This window comes from Colias eurytheme, chromosome 2 (assembly GCF_061535395.1).
Source record: "Colias eurytheme isolate Ceu_HAF_F1 chromosome 2, ilColEury1 Martin Lab GWU primary, whole genome shotgun sequence".
Taxonomy (NCBI): domain Eukaryota; kingdom Metazoa; phylum Arthropoda; class Insecta; order Lepidoptera; family Pieridae; genus Colias; species Colias eurytheme.
Window position 1 is genome coordinate 12118325 of NC_142981.1, and position 22015 is coordinate 12140339.

The 22015-nt window shown below is 33.9% G+C and overlaps 1 protein-coding gene across 1 annotated transcript; it reads right to left on the minus strand.

Moving 5' to 3' along the window:
• Positions 1-1420: 1420 nt before the first annotated feature.
• On the minus strand, positions 1421-15348 carry LOC149910736 (uncharacterized). Its single transcript, XM_090116368.1, has 6 exons — positions 15063-15348; positions 3826-6726; positions 3176-3373; positions 2702-2843; positions 2172-2384; positions 1421-1925 (listed from the first exon to the last, which is right to left on the minus strand). Exons 1-6 carry the CDS (start codon positions 15126-15128, stop codon positions 1837-1839), a joined length of 3609 nt encoding a protein of 1202 aa, XP_089972494.1. The 5' UTR covers positions 15129-15348; the 3' UTR covers positions 1421-1836.
• Positions 15349-22015: the final 6667 nt, after the last annotated feature.

Consider the following 22015-nt stretch of genomic DNA (forward strand, 5'->3'; position numbering starts at 1 on the left):
ACGCGCGGCGCACGTTCCAGAGCACTAGCAAAGTAGGCTACCTTTATTTTTTTTGCAAGCTATTTAGCGTATTTTATTTTTGCAACTGTGGTTGCGCAAAGCATATGAGCGGTTAAAACATATGCATCAACTAGGATTTTCAAAATTTTGTCACAAATTCTAAAATTGATAATTAAAAATTTCCAAAATTTTATCACACACTTGTTTATGAACAGTAGTTTAACAGTAGGGATAAAAATTGAAATATTTAATATTCACTGCCAAATACAACAATAATTAATTATTTGTTTATCACTTTAAAATTTTTGTATCAGTATCTTTTATAATTTTGCAGATTTTGGCAGAGCAAAATTTGCATTATTTTATTTTTTATTTTAAAAAATTTGTGACTTGAATACTTAAATATAATTTTGTTTTGGGGAAAGATCTTTAAAAGTGGCAATAGCAGAAGATCATAATATGATCTTTAGAAATAACTACTTAAATTACATATTCTTCCTACTATAAATCTACAATATCTGATATGGTCAATGTTAATTATAAATGAATTAATAGATTCCTAATTATTAAATGAGACTAAAAAGTGGTTCCTTGTGTAGTATCAGATATTAATTATGGTTTTATGTATCATTGTATGTCTATGTTCTTATTATGAGTTTTAAAAACAGTGGTACTCTATTAACCCATTGACCACCGAGCAGCCCGATCGGGCCGAGACACAATAGATTTTCTATTGTGTCTGTGATCCGAGGACTGACGGATTAACTAGACTTTATAGATAGAGGATAATAGCTGCCCTTTGGTAAGAAGGAGAGAAAATGTGTCTTTTCTGTCTATTCACACTGGCTTCGGGAGTTGCCATTAAAGATAATATGAGTCAAAAAGTGCCAATTAAGCTATCAATGACTATGAGTGATTTGTGAAGCTGAATAATATTTTCTGTAGAAACCGTGGCGTAAGAGGTAAGAGGGCAAGTAGCACATGGTAATATGTTCTACATTTTTTGACATTAACATTTAGGGCTGATTTTTAAATCCTTGGTCAAATCTTGGTCAAATCTTATCCATCCAATAAAGTATTACACAATAATATACAGATGTCACCTAAAAACTGTCAAAAAGTGGGCAAGAAACACATTTTTAAAATGGTTGTTTAATTTTAATACAATATTCGATGAAAAAGTTTTAACTAAGGATTGAAAAATCGGCCCTTAATATCGAATAATGAATTTGAAGTCATTGGGGGTAACTGAATTAATACTTTATCGTATTAGATTTCAGTATTTTTAGTTTGTGTTTTCATTATTGGCCGTTTGTGACTTACGAATGGTTGGTGAAAGTAAATTATTGTATTAAGTGCGCTTATTAATTTAATTAAATAGATAGGAAACAAAAGGTGGTTTTATTTAAAAATACACTCGTAAAATTAATATTTTTATTTACACAAAATGCTAAATGTATAAATTATTCCCTTATTCTTATAAATATTTACAGTCTTAAAATTAAAAGATACAATTAACGTGGCAAAGTCGTGATACAATATTCGTTCATAGAGAATAGAGTCGAAAGTTGAATTTGAAAATTATTCTTTTTCATTTATGTTCGATTGCGTTTGAATTTAGAATTTATTTTCGAAATTTTATTTGTGAGATGCATTCTAAATTCAAATTATAGAAATGGGGTGTATGATTATGAAATGGATGAATCTTAATGTTGTGATGGAAGATTATGAAGAATGTTATACAAACAATATAATATAGTCGTTTTATGTTCCAACATAACATAGATTTCGAATAGTTTAACCTTCCATCACACTAAACTAATTTGGAGGGTAGTTTCACAAAAGCGTATCGATCGCGTGGATGACGCCGTTCGTCGCTGGGATGTTGTGTGTTATTACTTGCGCGTTGTTCACCTTTATCCGACCTGAAAATTAAATATTGAAATCAAAATTTTATAATTATAGAAGTGTTTTGTGCCTCTTTGTTGATTAGGAGACATCATTGAGGCTAAAATAATGAGCACTTTTAATTTTACTTTTCTCACAACTCAAACGTACATAAAACGTATTTAACAAATGAAATATTAAATTGTATACTCTGTAGACTGTAACATTGAATCGTATACTCTGCTTAAATTTACCATTGAGCATTCTTTATCTATCTAGCTTACCAGAGTTCTTCTGCAGCGTTAGAGGTTTGGCGTCCTCCATAGAGTTCCTCAACTGATAGTATCTCATGCCAGCACTATACAACGTGCCCGGTAGCACGTGGCGCGCGACGAGTGCTCTCGCGGCGGCCTTCTCTGAGTACCGAGAGAGTTCGGTGGGCGCTAGCCGCGCGAACGCCGCGTCCGTTGGCGCGAATATTGTGTACGTTTTGCTTTCTGTCAAATGGAATGGTTTTAAATTTAAATTTTTTATTTAGCGGGGAATGGGAGCTTTTTTTTAATACGATAGGTAAAATATAATAGATTATGTTGTATGAAGGTTGTATGTTTTAAATTTCTATTAAAATGATCATTAAATCATTTTATTAAATCAAATTTGAATTTGTAGTGAACCCCATCGACACTTAAATTCTTCCTTATTGAACAATATTCTTCTTTCACATTAATAAGTCAGTATCGTTTGAATAAAATAGTCATTTTTTACAGAACATTGCATCGATCATCATATACCATAGACAACAAAATGATCTTACCTGCTAAAGTGTCAGCAAAGCCACTGGTAAATATGGCCTTGATGAAGGTGGTGAAGCGTCTGTCCCTGTCCGCCTGTAACGTCTGCACGAGGTCTCCAACCGGCAGCGGGAACATCACTCGGTCTACCGCGTGCGCTATGCCCTGCCATAGACAAGATTTTGTTTATTATTTTTAAAGTGAAACTTTTATTACATCGTCTCAAACTTTTTGGTCTGTGTAGCGCATGTCGCGTGATGGTCGGCTGCCGAGTAGGTATTAAGCAGTGTTCGGAAAGTTTCACTTTTACCGTGGATTCATAAAACCACACAACATTTTTTTATTTATACGTGTGTTTTACATGTTTATTTTTTTCGTGTGCATGGATTATTTGATAAGTCTCATATATCAATTTAAATAGCAAATTCTTATTATATCTAATTACACATTTCTTTAGGCGTGAATAATATTTTAAAACGTTAAAAACATGAAAATACCTGTGGTATATGAATATCCTTCTTGTCATCGATAACCCGGGCACCGTTAATCGTTGTGACCTTGACTTCGTTCCACTCGACATCATGCATGTCATACTGGTTCACTCGTAACTGCGTGCCGGCGAGTGAGACGCCCGTCATCTCATCTTGGAGGGACGCTATGTCGAACGCGCCTGGGATCACGTGGTGGAGGAGAAGCTGGAAATTGTGGATTTTTAAAGTGAAACTTTTATTACATCGTCTCAAACTTTTTGGTCTGTGTAGCGCATGTCGCGTGTATCGCGGCTGCCGAGTAGGTATACCTACTCGGCAGCCGACCGTCACGCGACATGCGCTACATAAAGCAGTGTTCGGAACCGTTCGAACAGTTTCACTTTTACCGTGGTTTCATAAAAACACACAACATTTTTTTTTTATTATTAGAATGAAGAAACATGCGAATGATAGACGAAGATCAGTACTTGGTGTTAAGCGAATTTGAAAAAGTAACCTGTACAATGATAATTTATTATGTAAATTGAATGAATAATTATTTATTTAAGCAATTATTGTCTGTGTACGAATTAATGTAATCCAAAAAAGTCATTTAGTAACAAACAATAACTTTCATTTTTTTAACATTACTAAGTAATAATTTTAATTGTACTTACACCACTTAGAAGTCTGGGATTATCGCGGAACTTTTCTTCTGCCCTATCAGGACCTCCCAGCTGAACTAAAAGCGTCCTAAATGCTTTGTCCGTTGGCGCGAAAATCGTATACGGTCCAGTCTCATTTAATATCGAATCTAATCCAGATTGTTTTAGGTATTTGGCTGTTGCGAACAATCCGTTTTCTTTCAGAATATCGATAAGACCTGGGCTGGATGCGGAAGCGAAAAGGTCCTGTGACGATGGCTCTTCAAAACTTGGTACAGGCGTGCTTGATCCTATTACAATCAAATCGTTAGGAGTAGACCTATAAGTAGGTGTTGTGTTTATTATGGTGGAACTAGGGAAAATATTCCGTGAGGTCTGTTTATTGCTTCTGATAGAATACGTTGGGGTTGATGTCTTAATGATGTATCTTTCTGTTGTCGGCGCTCGCGTTGTAGGTTGGTATGTTTGTGTTTCTCTTTGCGTCTCCCTGGGTATGTATGAGTCTATTGATGAATCTTTTGATATCTGAAAGTCTCTCGTTGGATCTCTTTGTGAATAAGTTTCTCTTGGGGTATATGATTCTCTCTGAGTCTCCCTTTGTGTTTCCCTGGTTGGAAATACTTCTCTTTCTTGTTCCCGTATCGTATACGCTTCTCTTTCTGGTTCTCTAGGTGTGTATGTCTCTCTTTCAGGTTCTCTTTGAGTATATGTTTCTCTTTGTGGCTCTCTGGGGGTGTACGTTTCTCTTTGTGGCTCTCTGGGGGTGTATGTTTCTCTCTGTGGCTCTCTGGGGGTGTATGTTTCTCTTTGTGGCTCTCTGGGGGTGTATGTTTCTCTTTGTGGCTCTCTGGGGGTGTACGTTTCTCTTTGTGGTTCTCTCGGGGTGTATGTTTCTCTTTGCGAATGCCTTTGTGTGTATGCTTCTCTTTGAGATTCTTTTGGAGTGAAATTTTCTTTGTATGTCTGTTGAGTTGTTCTTGCTGACAATATTGAATTTCTGTATGTACTAGCAGGCGTTGTTGGAACAGGATTGGTGAGTCCGGATGAGCCATAGCTGGATGTTGTAACAAAGCTGGCATAAGTTGACGGAAGATGTGATGATTCTGCTATGTAATCCGTAGATTCCGTAGTAGATGGGCTCGCAGTCGTTGTGCTGTGTAATCCGTTAGATATTTTTGTAGGTCCGGGAAGTGTGATCTCACCTTTTCTTATTTTCTTCAAAATCTCCTCAACTTCTGGGCCCTCTTCCGTTTGTTGTCCATTAGCTTTCACACCTTTCACTTTATATGAACCGTCATCTTGTTCTTCTAAAAAGACGAATGTTACTTTCTTTTTGCTCTGAAGGGTAGTGGGCAAATTCGAAACCTCTTCTAATTTTCCATTATCACCCTGTTTCACTAGTTCGTAATTAGCTCCTGGTGGTAATACACCTTTTGTCAAATCATCAAATGAAACATGACTTTCTTTTTGTGTTGTTTGTGCTGCTGCTACGTATTTACCCAAATCTGGGCTGTCTGCTGCTATTGCCCCCTTAGGTATTAAGTTAGGATTATTAGTTCTGATCACTTCATATTTTTGTCCATTCAGAGATATTTCCCGTGAAGTAAAATTCTTCTCATTGAAGTCTTCAGGATTTTCGGCTAGAGCGACTTTAAGTTGCTTCAAAATATCTGGTTTCTGTAACAGAGCTACACTCTTTGCTCTAAGATTGTCATCAAACCCTTTAGTTTCACTTTCCTCCAGCAGGTTCTTTATTTCATTGTAGAGCTTTTGTTTATTTCTGTCTTGAGGAGGATTTCTTGATCTAGGTGGTCCTCTGGTCCTCATATATCTAGGTCGTGGAGTAGTCGTTGTTGTCGTTGTGGTGGTTGACGTAGTTGTTGTTGTTGTCGGATGTTGCTTCTCATACATTTCCAATGCTTTTTTGAATAAATCTGTTTCATGAGGTAGAAGTGGCCTACGTTTTTCTTGGTTTCTTCTGTAAGCATCTTCATAATTTTCAGTGGTAGTATAAGAAGGTAGCGATTTAGTGGCTTGTCTGGTAAGGAATTCTTCGTGTAATTTCTCAACCTTTTCCTGCTGTTTCTGTTGTTGCTTCTGCACGAATTCTTGATGTTTTTGTATTATTCGTTGTCTCTCTTGTAATTCTTTTAGTTTTTCTAAATTGTCCTTTGATTGCTGTTCAAAGTAATCTTGAATGTCAGCTGACTGAGTATTAGAATATATTGGTTGGTTTAAAGGTTGGCTTATTGGCTGATTAATGGATCCTTGGCCTAGCTGATGATTAATTGGCCCTTGATGGTTGATAGGTCCTTGGAACGATATCTGTCCGTTCTGGTTAATGTTTTGTGGTGCAAGGTTAGGCGCAGCCTGAATGGTGATTGGATTTGGGCCACTAAAGCTTTGTTGATTTTGCAATGTCGGCAAGAAAGCTGCCTGTGTCGGCCTCTGCTGAGCCAGCGACAGGGGCGTTGGAATATTTGGATTCTGGTTAAATATTGGTGCATTTTGAGTTAATGGTAGAGAATTGCTTTGATACGTAGACAATGTCGGAACTTGTTGGGGAATGTTGTGGTTTTGAGCAAAAGCTTGTTGCTGTAAGTTCTGCTGATTAAAGTTATTAATGGGAGGATTGACGTTTGTCTGTTGATTGAACTGTTGGAAGCCATTATTCTGAACGGGGATTGGGTTGTTGGGAATATTCTGCGCTGGCAGAAGATTGTTGAACTGTGGCACATATGGTTGTTGATTCAGTATCGGCTGAGGGAATTGTACTTGCTGTGCATTGTTAATAAGTCCTGGCTGTTGTTGGAAATTTTGTAGCGGGGAATTGAGTCCGAATCTCGTCTGGTGTTCGTTGAAGCCTGGAGCTCCGATCGGCCCTTGCCTATTTCTGTCGAAGTCGTTTTCTATCTGAAATAGATAAAAAATAATAATTCAGTTTAATCAAGTTATAAGTTGTTAATGAGATATAATATTATCTCAATCAATATTTGAATAATCTTAATGATATACAAAACATATAAAGAGACTGTTTGTGATTTCGATTGCGTGAATTGAAAACAGCTTAATAATTAGGTAATAAAATAAAAGTAATTGACAGTTTAAATTTAAAACACTACCTATGCATTATTTTTCCTAGTTACTGAATTATTAAAATCATAATTCACCTTATCGCTTATTTGCAACTAATAAACCCAAATGTGCTAGTTATGGTTATTATATTATGTTATTGTCTAGGTATTGAATTAATTACATATTTTGTGAATAATTTTCATAATTATTTTTCATCAACCTCATTTGCTTAAACATCAAGTATCATTTCAACACATTCAATTCACCAAGAAACGAGCCCAAATATCATACATTATTCACAACGAACATAACTAAGTTCCGTGAGGCGAGGCGCAATTTCCCGACATCTCGCCGTGACGCATCAGCGACACGAAAGTGCATTCTTGAGCGTGCTGAGAGCGGCACATCTTACTGATTGTGTATTTATTTAGTTTATTATAACTAGCAACAACTATGGTAACAACCAGCGCCGCTCACGTAAAAGGATATTCTTACAAAAATGTGATGTTTCACCGCGGTATTAAAGAGAAGCCTATGTCGCTCTTTAGCCTATTAATAATTAATATTCTAGACGTGGTCTAGACGCAACAATTACAGCTACCATAAATTCACTTAGTTATCATTGGGATACCTATAATGATAGTAATGATTCAAGGATAAAATGTTTAATGTGAAATATTTATTTTTCAGAATTGCTGTTTATGGATAAAGGATGTTATATGGAATTAAATTTTAATTTAAAAATTCTATGGCTGAATTTTAAATAATGTTGCTTTCTTTTACATAAGTACAACACATTATTATAATAAAGAACACAATAATAATTAGGTAGTTACTTAACTAGTTTCTCGATTATAACATATTATGTATGTTCATCTCATGTTCATCTGCAAAGAGTAGGTCAACATACGTAACTTTATAACAGGCGGGAAAATTTACCGCCAAAATCGCGAATACTTCTGACACTTGTAATGTGGCACAATGAACGCGCGACCTTTGTCAAAATGCCATAGATGTTCCTCAAAGTCGAAAGCGCGCGAAAGTGGTCTGACAACATTCTCGTCACCCTGCTCTTTCGCCTCCGCTCTCTGTATTATGTAACAAGGACAGATGTAACCGAAATGGTATTACGGACATGACATAATTAGTCTGAACTATCTAGATTGCTATCAAGATTTCTTACTGCACGTAGTTTGAAAGCATTCGTCTTATTATAGCAATTTTTAATAAGTGCCCACATTTTTACGTTTTCTACCTACTAGGTATTAGGTATTTCTGGTTACATACATATAATAGCAAGAAATAAGAGATAGACTTATTATTGTAATGCCATAAAGGAAATTGCCGATAGAGAAGAGATGATTACGACGATAAGTCCCTTGCCTCGTCTTGCCTCGATAATTGTATTCATTTTAGTTACAAATGATCGCAACTCATTGCCAGACTCGAAATATTAAATCAAAATGCCAATAAAATCCACCATTTCTCCAACCTTAAACCACTCAAATCTATCCATTTTAATAATATTTGCTACCTTCCCATGACCTTTGATTACTTTCATTTCCCTACACATGAACCTTGTAACAACGTAAAAGTGATCAAAATACAACGCGATGTGAATGAAGTTTCCATAATCTGTTGAAAGTGAGAATGCCATGTTTCGCCTACTGATGTCCTATTCACGTTTCTATTTTGTTTAATTGAATAAAGAAAGGCGTGTCGGTTTTGCAGTTGATTTTAAATTACGGATTATTAAAACTCTTGGGGAATGTGTTAGGAAATTTTGTAATACCCACATAATATAATCGGTTAGTAGAGTCGTATCGTATAGATACCATATTTATTAAACTATATTTTATGCATATAAAAATAAAACAAGTGTACTACCTGTCTACTACAAAATTATACTTTCAAATATTCTGTAATACAAAAAATCAAGAAAGATGTCCGGTTATTCCTCGTCATTATAATCTTGCCATATATCATTGAATGGTAAATCTGTGAGCGATCCAGTTTTTTGCATCCAAATGAATCGATTAACGAATCGCTATAATCGAATATCATCGATTAATCGGTATAATCGCTACATAATATGTCACACAATGAACGGTTAAAACACGCATTTGATTTATATACCTTTATAATTAGTAATCGTTTGGATAACAAGTTTTAAACACGAACAATTATTTTATTGTCAATAATTTTCCGTATTTTGCCATTATTTTGCGTTTATTTATATTGTTAATTTGTAATGTCGAATAAATCATTAAACCACTAAAAAGTGAGAATCTTCCGCCGATGAAACAAAATTCCATAAGTATACCTTGCTGAAATCTATTTTTTAATTGATTCCAGATTGATGCAGCACACATTTTACCCACGTTATCTCGATACTATGATATTCATAGGCCGCCTTTCCATCTGCAATAAACTTGCGCAAGAAAACGTCTGACAGCAGCTTGCAAGTCTACTTGCAATGGAAACGCGAAATTAGACTTGCAAGCTACTGTCGGACAGACTGTCGGACATTTCTTGCAGATGGAAAGGCGGCCATAGTTTATTTAACACAATAATTTGTGTTGGGATAGTTGAATTGACTCGTGACGTGATTGACACAAATCTTTAATATAATAAGTAAAAATTGTGAGGATTTATGTCAATCACATATAAAACATCTTATCTTAGGCTGTAGATAAACGTATCTACAGCTTACGTCAATCTCATACATTCGTAGTCTATTCTATTGAACGCTACGCTAACAGAAAGCCACTTGACTAGGGGGGCTGTATTGGAGTTTGAGCTAGAATATCGATTAGCGCCTCTTATTTCATCCGGGCCACATGAAGCCGCGCCTTTATCTAGGTAGCTTATTGTTATTATAAATAACTAGCTGTGCTCTGCGGTTTCACCCGTATTGCTCCGCTCCTATTGGTCTTAGCATGATGATATATAACCTTCCTCGATAAATGGGCTATCTAACACCGAAAGAATTTTTCAAATCGGACCATTAGTTCCCGAGATTAGCGTGTTCAAACCAACAAAACAAAGTCTTCAGCTTTATAATATTAGTAAAGATAAATCACCTATATCAATAAAATTATGAAATTAGGTCAACAGCCGGACATAGATGTTTATCCTAATCTAACCATTGTTGCGTGACTGAGTCATCAATGTGTAAACATCTTCAAACTTTCACGTGTATTCTTATTTCTTAGTAATAATAAATGTGTGTTTATTCTATTCTCTATTATATTTCTAAGTTAATAGCTCCAAATGCCATTTATTTATTTTTGATAAGATATCTTCAATGCGATATCTTTTTGATTCAACTCTTTGTACTTAGTGCAGGAAACTAAGAAATATACCTACCTAATATTATTAAATTATTATCTATTGTATTTTTAATTACCTTATATTATTTTACAAAGAAATAGAATAGCGTTAACGATTATAATATCTATAGGCACAGGCTCCTGAAAAAGTTTTTTTATATCTTTGGAAAGTGGGTCATCTGATTTTCGTGGTTTAGCTTTATTTTTAACAATTAGACGTGTAGTTAACTTGATAAGCTTTCGGTCAACATAATAAATTGTGTTCATATGACAAGCGTGATAATCATTATTCCAAAAGTATAAAAATATCAAACCATGTCATGCCATTGCCACATTGTTATTTAGATTTCTATGCATTGCCAGTAAGCACCAACTAATACCGAAGAACTTCATCTCATATTAAATAATTTACCAAATACATACATATATTTTGGCAATACCTTACTAATTACTCTTCTTTTATTTCAAAAAAACCTCATAATTTTTCACCAAAGAAAGTTGCTTAGAAGTAATAAAAATTACGGGCGTCATCATCGTCCTCAATCTAAATTTTAGGAAAAAAAAAGCATCATAAGGACCTAGTGTAACCCGTCAACTCCGACGCTGGTAATCCTAACTGTTAAGCCGATATCTTACGGAAGCTGTGTTACATAACCCAGTGCCGGGTGTCACCTACATTATACAATATGTTATACACACGGATGTGTTTCTTGTTCAATGCCGGTGTATGGAAGGTGACACTTGTATAAAAACTCGTATTGAATATGAAAGTTTTGCGGACGTTTCGTAAACAGTGTAGGACGTAGGTAATCGAGGATGTTTACGGTTTGCTTTTGGAACTGTATTGGATTGGTATTTTATGTTTATAGTAACATATTTTTGTCGGTATGCGAATAAGGTACTTATGTATAATATTGTATCTATATCGCTTCTATTTTTCGATTATTTATCTAACATACTTAGCCAAATCAATTCTGAAGATTTTGTCTGAAAGTGCAATGACATCTTTAAATCCTAACCCATCCCTATTCTAATCTTATGTAGAAAAAGAATAGCTCTTAAAACGTAGTTTTATTGTTAGGGCCGTAACCTTTCAATTGAAACGGTGAAAAAGTTGACACAGCCTAGATACTATTAATAAATTTCTTCACAACTCACGGTCGAAATGCTATTGCTATGTCTATATTATTGACTGCTATGCTATGTCTATATTATTGACTTTACAATACACACAGTTATCAGACATTTTAGGGAAATTAAAGCACAATTTTTATCTAGAAAATCTATCGAAGGAAGAACATTGGCAAAATATTAAAGCATAAATAAGTGCGATTTAACTTACTTATAACAGAATTATACTAACGAAACAGTAACACAGTAAAAAAACGTATTTGAACTCTCCTTTAGTACACCGTCAACTTTGACTTTCTATCATTAGGTACAAATCTCGAAATCGCTATGTGTTAATCTGTTTTGAAGGTACAGACGATGAGATAAAATATTATGTAATACAGTTTCGCTGTTTCTCACAGTGCTAAGAGTTAGTAGAGAAAGTCACTATGTATATTCAAATGTGAAACGCGTGTATTTAAAATAAAAGTTACCTTTTTTGTGTATTTTAATTTATAATTGCGTGTTATAATATGTTCTTGCGTGATGTTTATATCACCCACAGCATATAAAATGTTATTAAATTGAACAAATATTATTCGATGCTCCTTTATTATTGAATTTCGTTAAATAATGTAATACATTGAATTGAAAGCGATAAAACTACGTATATTCCAACTGACGACTTAATAATTAATTTTATAACGTACCTAATATAATAATACTTTACTTAATATTAATAATACATCTTCAATCATAATAGGACTTTTGTTCGTTCATCATCATCGATAGTGAAAAAAAAGTGAAAAACGATAAAATAAAACGTCTAGTTGTGACTGGCTAAAAGTATTTTTGGAAGTACTCCGCAAGGTTCATAAAATATAGCTGTGCCCCGCGGTTTTACCCGCATTGCTTCGCTCCTGTTGCTCATAGCGTGATGATATATAGCCTATAGCTTTCCTCGATAAATGGTCTATCTGACACCAAAATAATTTTTCAAATTGGACTATTAGTTCCTGAGATTAGCGCATTCAAACAAACAATCTCTTCAGCTATTGTATAGAGATTACATTAAAAAAAATTAGGCCAGTGTAATCAAAAAAAGTAAAAGAGAGCAAAATAAAAACATCCAATCATACAAGATGTACCTATGCTGTTTTCATAATCGTTTCGTTTCTCACGTGTTTTATTCGTATGTCTTTATCTAGCAAGTTATTGTAACATCGTCACGCAGTTGAGATGCAGCAACCGAGTCACGGTCAGGTTAACGGCTTTTCTTTTATTACTAGAATAAAAAAAGTGAAGTCCCGTGTCCCCGTAGCGGGGTACACGACAAGTAGGTGATCAGCCTTCTGTGTCCTGCCAGACCGAGACATTTTTTTTTTCGTCTCCACCGGGAATCGAACCCAGGACCCCTCGGTTCTACGCTCACGCGTCAACCACTGTACCGAGGAGGTGGTCCATATTACTAGAATAGCTAGTTATATAATACCTAGGTACCTATACATAATATCTCTGTAAATAAAAATAAATTCATATATTTCTGTTTGTCACGGCTTCACGCGTGAGGGCTGGACCATTTGCTTATTCCTTTTTGGTCAGGAGATGGATCATAGGAAAGAACAATTTTAGGTCCTAAAAATGAAGAAAACTTAACGGCCAATGGCCATCCATCTAAACTTTATGGTTATTGCAGTTCACGTGAAGACGTGCTGTTTTATCGCATACATATTTTTAATATTATGCACCTGTTTATTGACCTCCTCTTGGCTCCTTGGTAGTTGGTACACACGGCTGGGATCAATAATTCTCAGTAACCATTACGAAACAAGTCTCGGTCAGACAGGACACGGAAGACAGATAACCTACTTGTCCGCAAATAATAAGGCTGTTAATATTTTTTTCCCAAACAATCAGTTTTTCATTTATATTCTGATCCACCATGAAAAAAAAGTTACAGTATAATACGTACAAATGAACAAACTTCTGCACTAAGATCATTCTACCAACAACCGTAATAACGTATAATTTACGACTAATAACATTAGCATTAAGTAGGCAGATTAGCGGATAAGATGTTACGCCGATTCATTTGCATTTATAATATTTTTTCATGTTAAAAAATTAGGAAATGCAGTGGAAATGCTCTAGTTATAGAGTAGGTATTCTAGTCACGTATACCTAATAAGAAATAGGGAAAGATCCTTCCATCATCCTTTTGACTTTTCCATTTTCGTGACAAAAATATCTTACACTCTTCTTCACATAAACTTAAACATTTATTTATTCAATTATACTTCTTATAAAAGCACTTTTGAATCGTCATAACATACGTATTTTGTACCAAAAAAAATATGCCCAAGAATTGATTGTCCATCAGTCTAATACCTATTTGGAAACCGATACCGTTTCAATTACGATACAGGGGATTACAATAACGTCTTAAAGCAGTATTAATTCCAGTGCAGGAAAGTGATGTCGCTAGATGACTTTTTTTTTAGTGGGGAAATCTTCCAAAGATACCCACGGCCCCCGGGGAAGGAGCCGTGGGTTATGTCGGATTCTTACCGACCCCACTGTGTTCCGTCGAGCCGCTTTAATGATGGGGCCGCGGGTATTGGTAAGAATTCTTCCGCGACCCCCTCGGCGGCAGCCCATCTCAAGGCCAGGTGTCGCTAGACGACCTACATTACTACTATAAGACACATACAATCCTGTTACATAATATAAGCCCCCTGATAGCATCATACTATAAACTAATAGAAAGAGAATATAAGTAATGTTAAATAATTAAGACACAGATCAACTGCATAATATCAAAGAAGCAATATGCAATGGTATAATTATACAAAACAACCTATATTGTGTGTTTATATAACGGTGATTTGTCTCGCTCAATTTCGATACCTAATTTGATACTTACGTTATAATGAGTGCAAAAGCATAATACGAACATAAGCATAATACATGCTATCAAGAGATATAGAAAAAAAACGTAATATTTACTTGCGGAAACGGAAAAAAATCGCCGAAGAAAATGCGGATTACCTACGTGACCCGTTTGAAGTAATTCGTAATATAATTATAATATAGTACATTTACACACGCAGCAATTATAACATTATAACATATAAGTGATTCCTGGTTCGATTACAAACCTAATTACTTTCTAGTTGTCGTTGAGGAATTATTTAACGAAAACATACGATAATTAGCTGTCATGCGATTACTTTAATTTATTCGAAATATTTTATGTTTGAGTATCATTTGTTAAATATATAGTAGTAATTAAACTTCATAATTTTTAAAGAAAATTGCGCCTATGTTTATAAAATTATATTTTACGATTTCAAATAGATACCTATTAAATCCCAACAATTAGCAAAAAAATTAACTGACTCTATCGCTCTACATTCAATACAAATTCCCCGCATAGGTAAGTATTAAAAATATTTTTTTTCGTTCTTCAGTTTTAAAATTTTCCTCTTTAGGTTTGCTTTGTGACCTACATTTAAATGATTTATTATTTGACAATTAACAATTAAATAAAAATGTTATTTTAAAAGCAATGAAAAAAAATGATAATTTAGCGAAATCTTCGTGCTCGTATAAACGCTAAAAATTTTGGTTAATATTAGCTTTAATATAAGAAATTTCTACCATTTATTATTGGTATAATTGAAAATGTAGAGCATCCACTTATAAATTATATGATTAAAAAAATCAACCAACCCTCGGTCCAGTAATGGCCGCGACCAAGCGCGCCAACAGGAGAAACTGGCATACACTGCCCCTCATGCTGCACTCTCAAGATCAGAGTGGCAGAGTATCATCACACACACTGCACTACCGTCCGACACCACTGTCCTGAGCGCACTGAATCCGATTTTCCAAAAAATCAACACAGCTCACTAAATTCCAAATTTAAAAATTAAAAAAAAATCAGTCACAGACAACTTTTTTCGTTTTCACGCAACGGGCACGCGCGTCGGTAGAGTCGATGACAGTAATCGTCATGGCAAGCGCTGCTGCGTTTTACCACCCCTACTCTCATCTCCCCTTCTCGATATTTCGAAAGGATTGTCAAACGAGAATCATTTTAAAACACTAAACGATATTCTGTGATGTTAATTGAACGTTGCATAAAACAATTAACAACAACGGCTCCTCAGATGAACTAAGGATCGTATACATTTCAAATTACTAGGTATCTAGTTTATGATCTGCTAAGCTTCCGTTGCAACATAATTGTTCAAAAGTTAAACTTATTGTCTACTGCAATGGGTTTTGTAAGTATTATATAACCTAAATAATCTATGTGTCCGATTATTTATAGGAAAGTAAAAGTGAATTGTTATTTGCGACTGTTTCAAAAATAAATACCAATTTGTATGCTGGCCGAATTTTGGAAGAGTTATGGGCCTTGTATTTAAGTGTTATATTCAAATTACTCAATGTTAATACTACTTTAACTTGTCTAGTCATCTATAAACATAATCCGTTCATATTGACCTTTTTACCGTGTACCTGTATACCAATTTTTTATTCATTCTATAACTATTTGTTTGCATAGCATATTGATGAAATTTAGTTGCGGTAATCTCTACTAAGTATCTCTAAGTACAAATCTTAGGTTGTGATTCAGCGTTACAAAATAACAAATGTATGTTTAATTTTCAAGCCTAGGCGACCGGAACTTCAAGTTAGGAATTATGAAACGAAAACAAAAAATGTTACCTAAAAAAATAAATCTCATCTTTTTAATTACGCGCCATTAAAAATAAGACATAAATTGAAAACAAAAATTGAATAAAGAATACACGAGCACAACGCAGCTTGTCTGTCGAGGGCATAGACAATTTTTTTTTCATTTCTAAATGAAAATATAATTTATCTATGCTACGGTAGAGCGGAGATCGCTTTTCGCAAGGCTGAAATTAATGGAAATCATGGTAAAATCATTAATCAAACAGAATATCTCTTTTGTAACAGCACGAATACAATGCAGAAGTTCGAATGAAATACAATGCCTAATTGGAGTGAAAAGTTACACCATTTTGAGTATAATATGTTTTGAAATTTTTTATCTGATAACGTACGGTGCCGGGTGCGTACTTGCTTTGTTACAGTTTTTATGTGTGAATGATATGCAAAGATATAAGTATCATTCTTGTTAATTACAAAAATATGATTCGCATCCGGTTAATACTCTTTTAAAAGTTTAATAATTTACTTAATACATATAAGTATATATTTTATATTTTAGAAGTGCTTAATATGGCGAAATATCCTGTTTACTGGTATCTATGTCATCAAAACTCAATGACGAATAGCAAGATCACATAGTTTCCATAAAGAAGTATGATTCGAAGACTAGATATAGGTATATTACGACAGAAGGTACTTTCGTCCCAAACGTTTAAGCTCCTTCAGCTTTAAGCTTCCAAAACACTAGAATCTAGAACCTATTTACAGTGAAATTCCAAAAATACTTTAGCTAGAAAATTTAGAATTGAACTTGCATATAAACACGCTAATCACTACACCAATGTCCAACCAGTGAACAAAAAATTTCACGTTCTAAATATTTACTTTCCCAAAATTTACCCGTTTTTTATATTATCCAATGGGTTAAAGTTAAAATGAAAAAAAAAAAACATTTTTAAAAGCCCAAATAATTAATATCAAAATTAACTAAAAATCAGTCATTGCTAAATCCGAATAGAATCGATTTTTCGCAACACTAATAAATGGATTTTCGAACACCTATCAGACAAAAAAAGCATTGTGGTTACGATTCTCCTAATTTACTTATGAAATTCCATTAAAATGGCGGGAATTACGTGAAAATAAATTGGATTACATTACATTCTATTGGGTTACCGTAACTGATTACACAATTAATATTGTCATTTTGTCATTTGACATGCAGATTAAGTTAACTGGGTTACATTATTAAGTACATTTAATTTCGCAGGAAAACTCTGAAGCATTCTGTAATAAAAATTGGATTTTACTTTAAGTATTCGCCAATTGATAATGAAAAAGTCATACTAGAAGTAGAAAGCATAGGTTTATTGGTGAAAAGAAAAGAATACCTAGGTGAAGAAGAATACCATGATAGAAAATAGCTATTTCAGATATTGCTATCCACTACCTACTTGAGAATAAGACAGCGCTAATTTTAATTGTTCCTATTGGTCTTTTCAATAACACATATTTCTTTACCTTCATCGTATTTGTCTTTTGATTAAAAATATTTGTAGGTATTATAGAAGATATCATAAACAAATCCCATCATAAAAACCGAAAAGCGAGGTTGTAAAACTACGCTTCGCAATCGATTTTTGATTGTTTAAGAGTCACGCAGTATTAGTTTTATTTAAATAGCGTTAATTATATCTTAACGGATTTAAAAATCGGTTCCACTGTTAATCTATTGACAAATGTTTGGGACGAAAGAGTTTTGAAACTAAAGCCTAGGTCTACTGTCGTAATTTAGTACTTGAATCATATTTCTTTATAATCTCAATTTTTACACTGCAAATTAGGTCTCAAATTGGAGTCATGGGTCAAGAACGATATTGTTTAAATATTATATTAATATTATATTTCACTTTCCTTGACTTATTGAAGTTTCAAAATACTCGTCACGAATTGTTTATTTAGATACCATTCAAAAGAAAAGATTTTAAAATGAACCTTGTAGGGAAGCGCGCTCCATGTTAGGCCACATCTTCGATATATAAGCAGGTAAAATTGTTGTTCCCGCTTCCCTATTGTTCCTAAAAAAATGACATGAAAAAAGGTTAAGTATAAACGACCTAGTTTATAGCGCATTTATCAGAAGCTTCCTTACTTTTATAAGTTTAATTTAAAATAGTACCTACAAATGTCTTTTTCTATAAGTATTGTAGGTAATTTCGTAACATCTTCCCATTCGAATGACATTCAACGTTCAAACATTTGTTTTATTCGTCTTTTTATACGAAACACGTCTGTCATAAATGTTGTCGATCGCTTTCGATTTTTACGTAAACAGCCAAATATTTATTTATTCAAATGCTAGATTTCATTTAAAGACGGAGCTTTTGATTTGTCATAATAGGTTTTGTTTTATAATTAAACTAGGAAACATAAGATTTTAGATCTGATTAATATATTGCACACCTCATAGCGGAGCGTTGAGGTAGTGCTCTACTCATAGATAATACTGGCTCTACTCTCGTTAACAGCACTCTAACAGCAATCAATGTACTTTACTAGCTTTTAGCCCGCGGTTTCGTCCGCCTAGTCAAAGGAAGGAGAACAAGATGTTTCACCGCGGTATAAAGTAGACTATGTTCTCCAGACACAATAACCATAATATCATAAAATAGCTCTATCACAGACTAATAATAATATACTACGTATACAAGCTCTATTCACTATTGCTTCATCAAAGACCTTTCAGCATTTAGCAATTAGGTATGTATTACTTAGGTATACAAAAAAATAACAATATTTTCTTTATCACTGCATAGTTACACAATACGCATAATATTTTACCAACTTTTTACATGAGTATATTCTATTGAGGTAATTAATTATCGTCAGTCATAAAGTTATTTTTATTAGAAAGTTTCGTCAACTTTCGCGTCTTACTGACGAGCTTTTTACGCACTATTGTGTTAAAATTATCCAATTAAAGACTAAATTAGTTTCTCAACAATACATGTATAATTGGATATTTAAATACATATTATACTATATACCTACTCTTCGGAAATTTTAATCTTCTTATATATAAAAATGAATCGCAAAATGTGTTGGTAAGCGCGAAACTCAAGAACGGCTGAACCGATTTCGATAATTCTTTTTTTATTATATTCCTTGAAGTACGAGGATGGTTTTTATATAGAGAAAACGTAAACATGTACCACGGGCGAAGCCGGGGCGGACCGCTAGTATTTAAATAAAATTTGACGATTTGATGAATGAACATGATGTTACAATCTAGGTTACTGTATAACTTTTTTATTGTATTACTAGCGGTCCGCCCCGGCTTCGCCCGTGGTACATATGAAAAATAGATGTTGGCCGATTCTCAGACTTACCCGATATGCACAGAAAATTTCATGAGAATCGGTCCACCCGTTTCGGAGGAGTATGCAGACTAACATTGTGAGTTTGTGACACGAGAATTTTATATATAAGAGATTAATGGATGTTTATCTGTGTCCAACTATTGTTTTATTGCAATATAACAAAATATTACATTAGGGTACCATAGGAATGAAAACCCAGTAAAAAAAATATTCTTAAATAAAAAAAAACAATGTGGATTTGACACTCTATTATGAAAAAAAAACCTAGAACTCTACTAACTAACAACTATTATATGTATAACTATGTATTTAGATATAACAAAAGTAAAATATTTTATTTTAAGTCCCACCTGATAATAATTGAAGACATGACAGCTCGATTAACAAAATATATTTCACACACTAACTTAACTTCCTCAGTAGGTACCCCCGTCCGATTAGGGCCCTTCTGGCCTCCTCCACTCAAGCGACAGCTCAAGCCGAGGTTCGTGGTCCCCGTCAAGGGGGGACGCCCTTGTGCATGTCGCTACCAGGGTGAACCTTCAGTTCACCCCCGCGTCCGCGTTAAAATGTAGAAGCCCTTCTGGCTAACATTGAGAGACACCACACAAAAAAAAAAAAACAGTAGGTACCACAGAGGCGTCGAGAGATAAAAAAAAAACAAAACATAAAAAAAGATTCCCATTGCGCGATCTGATATTAAATCTAGGCTAATCAAACAGTCATTGCCCGAATATGTAGATTATCGAATACACTAGAAAGTACGAATAGTAATACGATAATTCTGATGTAATTCCGTAACTATCCCTTTGGTATTCCGTATGTTTGCGCAAAGAAGATGATTGCGTTTACGCAAACTGATAGATGGCCTACTTTATATGGTGAAAAGTTCGGGCATGACCTTTCGATCATATTGTTATAAAAATCAGTGAAAGGATCAGTCAATTATAGTCATGAAAGGTTATTACTACGCATGTGTAAGTATGGTGTAAGGATGTCTTATAACTTTTCTGTTTATTCCCTAACTAGCTTACCGCCCGCGGTTTCGCCTGCTTTGTCTAAAACCTAATAAATTATACACTAAAACCTTCCTCTTGAATCACTCTTATCTATTAAAAAAACCGCATCAAAATCCGTTGCGTAGTTTTAAAGTTTCAAGCATACAAAGGGACATAGGGACAGAGAAAGCGACTTTGTTTTATACTATGTAGTGATTCGTTGTCTAGAAATAATAGGCTTAAGATGTTAATTGACCGTGTTATACATATAAATAACGCATGTGTTACAAATATAGCTATATTTTTTGTAAATGTCATCATTCATCATTAATTTCTTAGAGAACAACACTCATTATTAATGCGAATGTGTTACTTGTTGATTTATTGGACATAATTTTTATATCTTTCACGTAGTAGTGTGTTATTGTTATGTTATGGATTTCAACAAATGTAATTCTTAATTTATAAGCTACTAGAGGCTTCCCCGCCCCGGCTTCGCCCGTGGTACATATTTCGCAATAAAAGGTAGCCTGTCCTTTCTCGGGTATCAAAATATCTCCATACCAAATTTCATGCAAATTGGTTCAGTAGTTTAGGCGTGATTGAGTAACAGACAGACAGACAGAGTTACTTTCGCATTTATAATATTATAATATTGTAATACTGTGATATTAGTATGGATTAATAGGTAGGTAATATTAATATCAATTATATGGTCAGATTCTTCTTTTTTTGTAAAGTTTTTCAATTATTAGAACGATACGACATGTCACATGTGTATATATAATTAATTAAAATAATTTTAGTAGTATTTTTTATGCATTTACACACCTATATCTATAACATATAATACATAAGAACGAGCGCAGTCTAGTTAGTATTTAAAATGCTGTAATACTAGGCACTAGCGTATTTAATCGCATATTGAGAAGGATGCAATTTCGGCCTTTCAGCCAAAGATATGATTACCCACTTATATTGAGCGTGAAGCTGTGATTACTTCTAAGACTTATAACTACATTGAATGCGTACAAAATAGTCGGTTGGGCAAATATTGCTAACGCAACATTTACCGAGATATTTGGTAATTTTACAAAAAAGCATATTTCATAATTTGCCAAATAAAAATTAAATTTGCCAGATAAAAATAATAATTAAATTATTTTCTTTCTTTCTTCTTTCAAATTATTCGCTTTCGCATTTGTCGCATTTAAGTCGACCTAATGTAGAGACAAATTTTTGCTACAAATTGCTGTGCATACAAAAAAGTGAAAAACTGAATGAATCGTCATAATATGTTTTAATTATATTTTAACAGGTACCTAAGTATCTATCTAATTTTTAGATGCATATCGTCACATTACATCTAGTGAATGAAGTTTAATTCTGTAGACTACTCGAGATTTATTCGTGTTTACTTTTAGGGCATAGGAAATTTTGAATACCTACCTACTTTTAATCCGTAGATCAAACCACAATTCTTATTATAATATGAAAGTGACCATTTCAAGTAAACGAATACTTGAAAACAATAATGCAACGATTCGATTTTTAGTCCAAATTATGACGTAATCAATAAATTCAAGTTGCACATACACTA